We start from the raw sequence: 12,632 nt of genomic DNA, 5'->3' as shown, positions 1-12,632 counted from the left end.
CTTCAGCCACTTGCCAACATCATTGTTCGTGCGTTACGAGCGCTTGTATCAACAAGCGACTGACTTAATAATGTGGATGCAGGGATAGCGCAGGGACCCGAAGAGAGAGCAGCAGCAATGTAAGCAAGAGTGGGGGGTGTCTGAAAGGTGAGTACAGTGTTAATTTATTTTATAGACTTAAGTATTAGCCGAGTTAAGTTTTTTCAGCACATTTTATGTGCTCAAATACTCAACTTATACTTGAGTAAATATGGTATATAAATTCGGTACCCCTGTGATTGTACCATCCCAAAGTATAAAGGGAAACGTGTCATTTGGAGCGCACAAAGAAAGCTGTAAATCAAGAACATGCTGCAAATGCTTTTTTTTTTGTCAATTTCACCGCACTTGGAATGTCTTTTCCTGCTTTCCAGTATGTTGCATTAAATATTAAATGGCACTACAAAAAAAGTACAATATGTTCCACAGATAACAAGCCCTCACAGAAAAATAAAAAAGTTATGGCTTTTGAAATGAGGAGAGTAAGAAAAAAACTCAAACGGAAAAACTAAAAAAAGCATGATTCCTTAAAGGGTTAAACAAATTATGTTTCAAGATATGAAAGAACAATGTATTTTAATAATAATAATCTATATTTATATAGCGCCATCAAATTATCTGTGATAATGGCCGGACCACTGTACAGGCACTTATTCCTCCTGTGTCACCCCTTCTTCCTCACAGATTGTAAGCTCTTGCGAGCAGGGATCTCATTTCTATTGTTTAATCCGATCATGTTATTGCTATATAATGTCTTATTTTGTCTGTACATGTACCCCATGATCTGTAAAGGGCTGTGGAATATTATGGCACTGTAGAAAAAAGATTTTACCATTTTTAATTACTTTTCAACTGTTTCTTTCTACATAAAGCATACAAACGCTTCATCTTTGTACCATTTAGAATTTAAAATTTAGAAAACCCCCCCCCCCCCTTTAAATTGGGATTACCGAAGATGTGATTCTGCTCTGGACAATGAAGCATTGTTTTAGACTAGTTTTAGAAACAGTTAAACTAATATGAACTAAAAAGGCTTAAACCTGTCTGGTCCTGTTTAATACCCACATTATATGTAATATGGAAACTTTTTCTGCATATTGCTAAAGTGCAATTTGACAAAACCTTATCATAATAATAAACCACGTTTGTTTCCTTTTTGTGTGTGAATACGGGAGACCGAGCTGGGACTTTTAGCATGCATGAAACCCCTGCACGGCAAGAAGCGTCAGCGCCCATAGAAAGCATACTCCACATGGGTTTGAGGAGCAGCTTTCGCGCCATATTTGTCAAGTATGAGACCAGGTGTTTCCACAGACTCCGTCTACCAGCCAGTGAGTGCATGTATACGGATGTCTCATCACTTCCTGTTTCCTGCAGTGGGTACCTTCCCCCTTCTTCCGCTGCCTCCCCTTCCGCTATTATTTACAGTGCCCCCTCCTCGTATTAGTGTGGGATCGTGCGAGACCCTCTATTTCTCCGCTGTAGCAGCACAAAGTCCTGCGGCCGCCATTCTGTCTGCGCCGAGCAATCCGTATCCTGAGGGATCTCTCGCTTCCAGTAAGTTTCATGGTCTCGTGCGGTCCGGCACATTGTTTGCCAACTCCCGAGCAGGCAGGCAGTGTCCCCCCTAAAAACGACGCTTGGTTTGGTGAGGGTTAAATATGATTAGTTCTCAGCACTGAGTGAACGTGGCGAGTCCTAGGAAATCTGTGCTGGGGACAGGACACTTGTAACTACTCTCCGTCCTGTGAGTGATGTAGCAGGGTCAGTTGTGTGCTGACGGTTCCACCCACTGGCTGTGCCCCTTCTCTATACAGAGCTCATACCTGTGGTTGGCCATTCATACTGCGCCCACATATTGCATAGTGATGTGGAGAAAGTGGTTCCAATTTCCTGGGAACCTTGTTACCTCCTATTGTTTCCTTACAAGCAGGGGCGGACTGGGAATTTAAAGTGGCCCTGGAAAAAACTGTAAAACTGGCCCCATTCTGTGGGCGGAGTCAAACAAGTAGGTGTGGCCTTGTGATGTGGGTGGAGTTACTAAACTCCATACAAACTGTTAATAGAAGGTCTAAATCAACATGTACACCGCAGAGAAAGAGACTCATACTGCCTCCTTGTACAGGAATAATACTTCTATTTTAAGAGCACACAACTTAATACTGCCATATATGTACACTAAAAACATACTACAATACCTTCTCCAATAAACAAGAATGTAACTACTATAATACTACTGCCCCTAAGTAAAAATATATTGTAATACTGCCCCCTATGTTCAAGAACATAACTCCTATAATACTGCCCCCTATGTACAAGAATATAACTACTATAATACTGCCCCCTATGTACAGGAATATAACTACTATAATACTGCCCCCTATGTACAAGAATATAACTACTATAATACTGCCCCCTATGTACAAGAATATAACTACTATAATACTGCCCCCTATGTACAAGAATATAACTACTATAATACTGCCCACTATGTACAGGAATATAACTACTATAATACTGCCCCCTATGTACAAGGATATAACTACTATAATACTGCCCCCTATGTACAAGAATACAACTACTATAATACTGCCCCCTATGTACAGGAATATAACTACTATAATACTGCACCCTATGTACAAGAATATAACTACTATAATACTGTCCCCTATGTACAGGAATATAACTACTATAATACTGCACCCTATGTACAAGAATATAACTACTATAATACTGTCCCCTATGTACAGGAATATAACTACTATAATACTGCCCCCTATGTACAGGAATATAACTACTATAATACTGCCCCCTATGTACAGGAATATAACTACTATAATACCGCCCCCTATGTACAGGAATATAACTACTATAATACCGCCCCCTATGTACAAGAATATAACTACTATAATACCGCCCCCTATGTACAGGAATATAACTACTATAATACCGCCCCCTATGTACAAGAATATAACTACTATAATACCGCCCCCTATGTACAAGAATATAACTACTATAATACCGCCCCCTATGTACAGGAATATAACTACTATAATACCGCCCCCTATGTACAGGGATATAACTACTATAATACCGCCCCCTATGTACAGGGATATAACTACTATAATACCGCCCCCTATGTACAGGAATATAACTACTATAATACCGTCCCCTATGTACAGGGATATAACTACTATAATACCGTCCCCTATGTACAGGGATATAACTACTATAATACCGCCCCCTATGTACAAGGATATAACTACTATAATACTGCCCCCTATGTACAAGAATATAACTACTATAATACTGCCCCCTATGTACAGGAATATAACTACTATAATACTGCCCCCTATGTACAAGACTATAACTACTATAATACTGCCCCTATGTACAGGAATATAACTACTATAATACTGCCCCCTATGTACAAGAATATAACTACTATAATACTGCCCCCTATGTACAGGAATATAACTACTATAATACTGCCCCCTATGTACAGGAATATAGCTACTATTACTAGTAGCCAGCACCCCCGCCCCTCCCCCAGTATATAGCCAGCCAACCCCCCGGTATACAGTCAGCGTGCCACCCCAGTATACATCCAACCCACTGTAATATGTATATTATATAGCCAGCCCCCCCCCCAGTCCTCCTAGTATATTCAGTCCGCCCAGTAAACAGCCAGACTGCCCCTGCCCCAGTATACAGCCTGCCAGCCCATAGCCCCGGTACACAGCCCATAGCCCCGGTGCACAGCCCATAGCCCCGGTGCACAGCCCATAGCCCCGGTGCACAGCCCATAGCCCCGGTACACAGCCCCTGCCCCCGGTACACAGCCCCTGCCCCCGGTACACAGCCCCTGCCCCCGGTACACAGCCCCTGCCCCCGGTACACAGCCCATAGCCCCCGGTACACAGCCCCTGCCCCCGGTACACAGCCCCTGCCCCCGGTACACAGCCCCTGCCCCCGGTACACAGCCCCTGCCCCCGGTACACAGCCCCTGCCCCCGGTACACAGCCCCTGCCCCCGGTACACAGCCCCTGCCCCCGGTACACAGCCCCTGCCCCCGGTACACAGCCCCTGCCCCCGGTACACAGCCCCTGCCCCCGGTACACAGCCCCTGCCCCCGGTACACAGCCCATAGCCCCCGTATACAGCCCATAGCCCCCGGTACACAGCCCCTGCCCCCGGTACACAGCCCCTGCCCCCGGTACACAGCCCCTGCCCCCGGTACACAGCCCCTGCCCCCGGTACACAGCCCCTGCCCCCGGTACACAGCCCCTGCCCCCGGTACACAGCCCCTGCCCCCGGTACACAGCCCCTGCCCCCGGTACACAGCCCCTGCCCCCGGTACACAGCCCATAGCCCCCGTATACAGCCCATAGCCCCCGTATACAGCCCATAGCCCCCGGTACACAGCCCCTGCCCCCGGTACACAGCCCCTGCCCCCGGTACACAGCCCCTGCCCCCGGTACACAGCCCCTGCCCCCGGTACACAGCCCCTGCCCCCGGTACACAGCCCCTGCCCCCGGTACACAGCCCCTGCCCCCGGTACACAGCCCCTGCCCCCGGTACACAGCCCCTGCCCCCGGTACACAGCCCCTGCCCAGTATACAGCCCCTGCCCCAGTACACAGCCCCTGCCCCAGTACACAGCCCCTGCCCCAGTACACAGCCCCTGCCCCAGTACACAGCCCCTGCCCCAGTACACAGCCCCTGCCCCAGTACACAGCCCCTGCCCCAGTACACAGCCCCTGCCCCAGTACACAGCCCCTACCCCAGTATACAGCCCCTGCCCCCGGTACACAGCCCCTGCCCCAGTACACAGCCCCTGCCCCCAGTATACAGCCCCTGCCCCAGTATACAGCCCCTGCCCCCGGTACACAGCCCCTGCCCCAGTACACAGCCCCTGCCCCAGTACACAGCCCCTACCCCAGTATACAGCCCCTGCCCCCGGTACACAGCCCCTGCCCCAGTATACAGCCCCTGCCCCAGTATACAGCCCCTGCCCCAGTATACAGCCCCTGCCCCCGGTACACAGCCCCTGCCCCAGTACACAGCCCCTGCCCCAGTGTACAGCTCCCTCCTGCCCCCGGTACACAGCGCCAGCACAGTACATAAAAATAAAAACACATGAACTCACCTTTCCGATGCCCCGACGCTGCTCCCCTGCTTGATTCAGTCCGGCCGCGGTGACAGCTCCGTACGGGCCGGCGTCGCACAGACCATGACGTCGGCAAGCGGCTGACGTCATTATCCGCGCGACGCCGGCCCGTACGGAGCTGTCACCGCGGCCGGACTGAATCAAGCAGGGGAGCAGCGTCGGGGCATCGGAAAGGTGAGTTCATGTGGTTTTTTTTTTCCACCTGCCCCACCGGCCCCACCAGTCCCAGACCGGCCCCGGACCGGCCCAAAACCAATCGGCCCACCGGGATTTCTCCCGGTGGGTCCTATGGCCAGTCCGCCCCTGCTTACAAGTGATTGTTAGACATGCAGTAAGGATTGTTCACACTTTGGTGCATCATAAGGGCTTCAAACTCGGGGCTGTTTGCCATTGTTTGCAGCCTGTAGGTCCGCTCACCCCACCAATGACCATTAAAATTGCCTATGCGGGCAGGAATAGGACTTGCCCTATATTTTGTGCCCAGCACGTTCATGAGACACGGTGCATCGCACAATGCCTGCGCACAATAAACATCAATGGGGGCCGTGAGCTAGCTGCAAATATGGTGCAATAAGGCTTGGTGCATGCACCATGTTTCACCAAATGATGCACCAGCCACTGCAAATAATTGCTCTGGCACTTTTGATGGACATTGTCAGGGTGAGCGCGTCTAAACACAACACAAGTGCCACGTGTGACCGCTGCCTTACAGTGTGGATGCTGCTTTTCTGCAACTCAAAATGGACTCCTTGCATCATACATTACTATTATGCATGGAGTCCCGTCTTCTACACAGTATTTGGCCTGTGAAATCCGTTGTGTGCTATAGCCCTAAATCTAGAAAAATAGGGTTTAACCCCTTTTCCGACATTGGACGTGATGTACTATTATGTCCCGCTTCTGGCACCGGCAGCTGAACCGGCACCTACACTGTGTTAGGTGAATAAAAGCTTGAGCAAGCAATGAAAAAAATGGTTTTTTTTTAATACTTCATAAAGGTTTTTTAATAAAAATAATGAAATAAGTAAAAGTCCCCTAAACACCAACATCCCCTATGCACACTTAATAAAGTACAAAATACTCAAAATCACTAAAAAAAAACAACCCCTCCACATATTTGGTATTGCTGCGTATGTAACAATCTGTACAATAAATCAGAAACGCTATTGGACCCATTTGTTGAACCCAGTAAAAACAAACCCCAAAAAACCTGCCAAAAATGTACATTTTTCATAAAATCCCTAACAAACATGTTCCAAAAAGTGATCAAAAAATGTAATGTGCACCAAAATAGTACTACTGAAAAGGACAACTCGACACGTAAAAAAATAAGCCCTAAAACTATTGTCAACTAAAAAATATTACAATTATGTATGCGAAATGATGGCGATACGAAAATAAATCAGATTTTTTTTTCTATATTAGTTTTTCTTCAGTAAAATTGTAAACGTATGTATAATTAAAAAAAAATATGTAAATGACTTATGCATCTAATTTTGTTCAAATTGCCAAAAAAACAATGACAATTGTTTAAAAATGACAATTCAAATCTGCTCTGAATGGCGCAGCTTCCCTACAATGACCTGGCGTATGCCCATACAGTAGGTTACCTCCACATATGGGGTATTGGCATGCATGGGAGAAATTGGGTATCAAACTTTGTGGAGCGTTCTGGTATTTTATCCACTGAGAATTTGTACATTTTTTTTTTTTTAAAAAACACATTAATTTAGCAAAAAAAAAATACTCAAAACTGCACACGATTTTGTTTTTACCAATGTAAAACAATTAAAGGATTAACAAACTTCAAAATGTTGAGAGGGGTAGTTTCTAAAATGCTGTAATTTATGAGGTTTTACTATTACTTAGGCCTCTCAAAGTGACTTGAAATCTGAGCAGGTGCCTCAAATGTATGATTTTGTGTATTTTATGAAAATGAAAAATCGCACCTAAAGTTCAAAGCCTCATAACACCCTACAAAAAGGATGCATAAAAAAACATGTCAACATAAATCAGACATTCAGTAAATGTTAGTTATCAAGTTTTTTTTGCTTGTATGAACATATGCTGAAAAACTAGAACATTTTTGAATTTTGAAGATCGAGAAGTTTTCCAAATTTTCACCAAATGTCCATTTTTTTTTAATAAACACAAAACATACCACCAACATTTTTCAACTAAGGGCGCAATCACACGCGGCATGCTGCGGTAGGCATACGGCCGTGTGCTGGAGAGGAGGAAGAGGTGACCCCTCCTCCCTCCATAGGAAACAGCCGCATGCTCCATCTTTTTGCGGTGTGCGGCCCGACACATGTGTGGCACTGTATCCCTGCCGTGCCGCAAATTTGCCATGTGAATGAACCCTAACATGAAGTACAATGTGTCACTATGTTAAAGCGTTGCTGAAGTATAACCACTTATAGTGACATAAAATGGGCCCTGTCAGCAAGGTAAAAAAAAAAACACTACACTATTCTAATCTGCAGTTAAAGGGGATGAAAAATTTCTGGTTTGGGTATATTTGCACTGCATGTTTTTAAAGCTTTGTTAACATCTGTGTCAGAAGGCTTTTTCATCTAGTGAAATGTTGAACAGATGCTTTAACAAAACCGCCATGAACCCTATTATACATGATTGGATCTTTTGAAACAGTTTTCTGGATTTTCCAGAAATTTTCATTGTCTGCTTCCATTAGATAAAAATCAGTTCATGGTCATGTGATGTCACACCGCCGGCCTACGGAGTGGGAGGGGCGGTCCAGGGGAAAAGCGGTGCCTTGGAGTTCCACTTCATGAATATGTCCGACCGCTTACAGCGTGGTATGGCATTTCTATTGTACAGTGCGGCAGTGTCTGCTAGTGTTATAGGAGGTTTCAGGTAATGCTAGCAGTGTAATACTGCTACATCTGTTGTAGCAGTAGGAGCTGCTCACCTTAGTAAGCAGCTCCTAGTGTCTTTTATATGGATGACAGGTCCTCTTTAATGGCTGATCAGTGCATAAAATAAAAAGTACCTTATATACTCGAGTATAAGCCTAGTTTTTCAGCACAAAAAATGGCTGAAAAACCCAAACTCGGCTTATACTCGAGTCCAAAAAATAAATATATCTAAACTCACCTTTCCGGCGAGCTCTGTATATCTTCTGTGCGATCTGTCCGGAAGCGACGGAAGGCTATATACACTGGGGCAGGGGCTGGCAGGCTATATACACTGGGGCAGGGGCTGGCAGGCTATATACACTGGGGCAGGGGCTGGCTGGCTATATACACTGGGGCAGGGGCTGGATGGCTATATACTGGGGAGGCTGTGACCAATGCATTTCCACCCTCAGCTTATACTTGAGTCAATAGGTTTTCCCAGTATTTTGTGGTAAAATTAGGGGCCTCGGCTTATACTCGGGTCGGCTTATATACGGTACATGAAATAAATTATTTCAGGGCTACAAGCCCTGAAATAATCACAATTACTAGTGAAACGCCCAGTGAAGTGTGCCCTATTGGGGCAAAAAAGTGCTATCCATTTATGTTTTTCCTGATGTCGGTTCACAGTATACCGAAAGTTGGTACTCCCAGTATGGCAGCAACTAGGGAACTTTGAAATGCAAAACCTTCTATTATTATTGTTTTTACTGAAAAGTGTACAAATGTATTTATATATTTTTCTTTTGCAGGTACAATGCCGTCTTGTGTTGTGCAGGGCTGTTTTTCTGGAGGAAGGAGAAGGGAGGAGGGAGTCATTTTGCATGTATTCCCAAAAGAAAGGGAGATGGTTAAAAGATGGCTTCTAGAAACAGGCCAAGACTTTGGGGATATTGATGCCTTTACGGATAAAATCATAGAAGGAAAAAAATATGACACCTACAGAATGTGCTCCAAACATTTTAGAGAATATTGCTACACACCGTCTGATGGTTTTCGAAAAAGTTTGCGTAAAGATGCAATACCAACTGTCTTTGATGTCCCATCAACCTCTGAAACATGCATCCTCTTACCATCTGGTAAAAGAAAAAGAATTGATGACGACTGTGATGGTTCTTTTACAGAATACCAGTTTGCTCATGGAGAGATATGCCCTACCTGTGGGCATGTCTATGAAGAAAAGCCAAAGATGGAAGAAAAAGGAATAGTAACTGAACCTATGGGGCGAAAACTGCGCTCAACACAAACTGATCCAAGATGGGGAAAAAGAACCATATCAACTGAAACAAAGTTTAAAAAATACCATAAAAAAATCCAGTGTAGGCGACTTTCAGAAAAGAAGCTAAAAAAATTGTCTTTACTCAGTACTTCTGCCAAACACCATTTAATTGGGACAATAACCGAGAGTGAGGACAGTCTAGATAGTGAAATGGAGAAAGATAGTAGTAGCAGCAGCAGTGGCAGCCCAAAACATGAATTTGATTCCAACTTTCAACTGGCTTTGACTCCCAATAATGTTCTTGAAAAAATGGAAGTATCACATACTGATTTACTTGATCTAAAGCTTCGCGCTGAAGCATTGAACTCTATATGCAGTGATCCAGTGAAAGACCGTAAATTTATGGTCTTTGAAAGCTGCCTAGATGAACTAATCCTTTCAATTCCATGCAGAGGTGAGCAAGGCTGTGATCGACCAATTGTTAACATTTGGAAAGAAGTAAGTGGGACTTCCGTAACAGTTCATGTGTCTTGTGGAATTCACAACTATAAGCTGTGGGATAGTCAACCGCAAACTGGAGGAATCCCAGCAGGCAATCTTTTGCTGTCGTCTGCTATTCTGTTTAGTGGCTTAACCTTTGTAAAAGTCAGACACTTTTTTTATATTCTGGGGCTTCTATGCATAGACAAGGCCACATATGGTAAACATCAAGTTAATCATCTCTTTCCTGCTATTGGTAATCAATGGAATTTAGAGCAAACTGCGATTATAGACAACCTGAAGAAAAGTCCACTGTGTCTGTCAGGTGATGGCCAGTATGACCGTCCTGGGCACTTGACAAAACATGGAATCTACACGCTGCTGGATGTCAACAGCAAAAAAGTGGTATCTTTTCACATTGAGCAGCTTTCTGCTGGAACTTCCCTTCTTACATTGCAAACAGAAGCTTGCAAACAGGCTCTAAGAGCTCTTCTTAGAAAACAGCTAAATATAAAAATTATATGCACAGAAAGAAAACGTGGCCTTCGTAAAATGATCAAGGCCCACTTTCCTTCTATTATTCATCAGTATGATATCTGGCAACTTTCAAAGTTGATTGGCAGCAAAATGGTTAAGGTTAGTCGGAAAAAAGACTGTGAGGAACTAGCCAAGTGGGTTAGTGCTGCTAGAGACCACCTATGGTGGAGTGCAAGTACCTGCAATGAGGAGCGTTCCCTTCTTACTGAAAAATGGGACTCCATCTTATTCCATCTTATAAATGAACATGCATGGGAGGGGAGTGAAAGCTACAGTAGTTGTAGCCATGAGCCAGTCATTACCTCTGCATTTGGGCCAAAGAAATGGCTTGAGAAAGGCAGCACAGTGCACAATGAAGTCAAAGAGGTGGTGTTGAACAGGAACTTAAAGAAAGATCTACAACATTTGTCTTATTTTTCTTATACCAGGGAGATGGAGGTCTTCCGTAGTGCAGTCCGAAAATACCGACCTAAAACGGCCCACCTTGTAACAAATGGTATAACTGCGCGCACACAGCTAGCTGCACTTTATCACAACCATAATGTACACAGAGTCCAGGAACAGGTAAGAATGGCTGCAGAAGAATATTCGTTAGGAATAACACGTTCAAAAGCTCAGAGGTATAGACTTGTTAAAGCTTTATCTAAACCTTCAAACCAAGACTTTCTGTATCCCATAATGGCAGAGATTATACAGATGGCCCCTAAAAATCGTGATCTGAAGAGAGAACCCAAAAAAAGAATCCGGTACTGAGAAGGTTAAAGTACCTAAAGAATTAGAATTTAATATTGTATCACATTCTACCACTCCGTTTCTGTATTTTGGATGTTTACCACACTAAAGGTTTCAAACCAGGCACTTAGAAATTTGTTGTAAAAATCAGTTTTCATATATGAAATGTGGCATTTATTTGTTCATAATTTTATAAGTAAAAAAAAAAAACAAAAAAAACATTTGAGTAAAAAAAAAAGTTGATGTCTGGTTGGTGTCTCCTTTACTTTTTACATATATTAACACCTTAAAGACGTAGCCAGTTTATAGCTGAAAGCATAACTGTAAAGCTACAGTGATTTGACCAAATAATTAAATGTGATTTCCACATTTGAAAACAAACAGAATGATGCCTACTTTGTGCTGCTTCTCCTTTTCTTTCCAAAGTTATGGCATTTTCTGTTCTGAAAGTGTTTGACAAAAGTCTTTCTCACCAGAGGTGAAGTGGTCGGAGACTAATATCTGTCAGTCTATACCTTCAAGAGTAGGTGAAGAGTTTTTCACGCTGCAGTCTCATACCACTTGAAAAAGGAGTCTTCGCTACTCCGAAACGTGTTGTGATCAGAGATTTTCAAATAAATGCTTTTCATACCATGATGTTCCGTAAATGAATTTGTGTGTGCGCCACTACAGACAACTCTTCACCTACTCTTGCAAACGCTGATCGCGACCGTCTTGGCAACCGTGTCCCGATACCCATTGTCTGAAGGCAGCACCTCATCACCCACCAAAGCTATACTAAACGCTTATTAGTGTTGTGCCTAATATAGCACAACCGCATCCGGTGAGATTGAGTCCAATTGTTATTCTATCTATATCTACCACCACCATCCATACTTGAACAAATAATACTACTCTATGAGCGCTATTCGGTTTCCCCTTGTTTGCCTTTCTATAGTCTATGCCTTCAGGCTGAGGCCAGCTAGCTTGCCCACAGATCCCATGATGCCTTGTGTTCTCTCTCAAAGTAATTTAGCATTAAATCCATTTAGTTTCCCACAAGTAAATCCACTGAGAACTGCACAGTGCACATACAGGATGTATATGGTGACCAGCCTAGCAGCTTCCATCACATGGAGGAGCAGGGAACATGTAATAATTAGAAATCACTAGTAAACCAGTTAAATGAAGTCTATAGCCTGTGCTGTGTGTGCAACATGAAGAGCAGAGACAGACAGAGAAAGTTCTTTGATAGGGAACAGAGAGATCTTGTACCTCACTATTTTGTGCAGGAGAGATCTGCATGCACATTCATCTCTGCTGCATTCACTGTTCAGCACACTTGTAGCTCTGCTACATTCACTGTTGACCTACTTCTCTGTGAGCAGCAGCTCCTCTCCTCCCATGAAACTGTAGTTTGTTTACACTTTGTTTCTCTGACAGATGCCATTTTCGAAATCATTGCATTTCCAAGCAGATAGATTTACCACCTAAATAAGTTGCTGAATAACATTTCCCATATGTCTACTTTACATTTTCATAATTTTTGGTTAATTTAT

General features: G+C 44.0%; 2 protein-coding genes across 2 annotated transcripts in view; one reads left to right on the top strand and one right to left on the bottom strand.

Moving 5' to 3' along the window:
- Positions 1-12,632, bottom strand: part of LOC140118573 (ammonium transporter Rh type A-like) — a 79,752-nt gene that overhangs the window by 49,051 nt on the left and 18,069 nt on the right. The gene's annotated exons all lie outside the window — the stretch shown is intronic.
- LOC140118571 (uncharacterized) lies at positions 1,374-11,600 on the top strand. Its single transcript, XM_072136653.1, has 2 exons — positions 1,374-1,596; positions 8,879-11,600. Exons 1-2 carry the CDS (start codon positions 1,389-1,391, stop codon positions 11,113-11,115), a joined length of 2,445 nt encoding a protein of 814 aa, XP_071992754.1. The 5' UTR covers positions 1,374-1,388; the 3' UTR covers positions 11,116-11,600.

Source organism: Engystomops pustulosus, chromosome 2, assembly GCF_040894005.1.
Source record: "Engystomops pustulosus chromosome 2, aEngPut4.maternal, whole genome shotgun sequence".
Classification (NCBI taxonomy): domain Eukaryota; kingdom Metazoa; phylum Chordata; class Amphibia; order Anura; family Leptodactylidae; genus Engystomops; species Engystomops pustulosus.
Note: the sequence above shows the minus strand (reverse complement) of the source record. Positions and strands in the feature narration are given on the sequence as shown.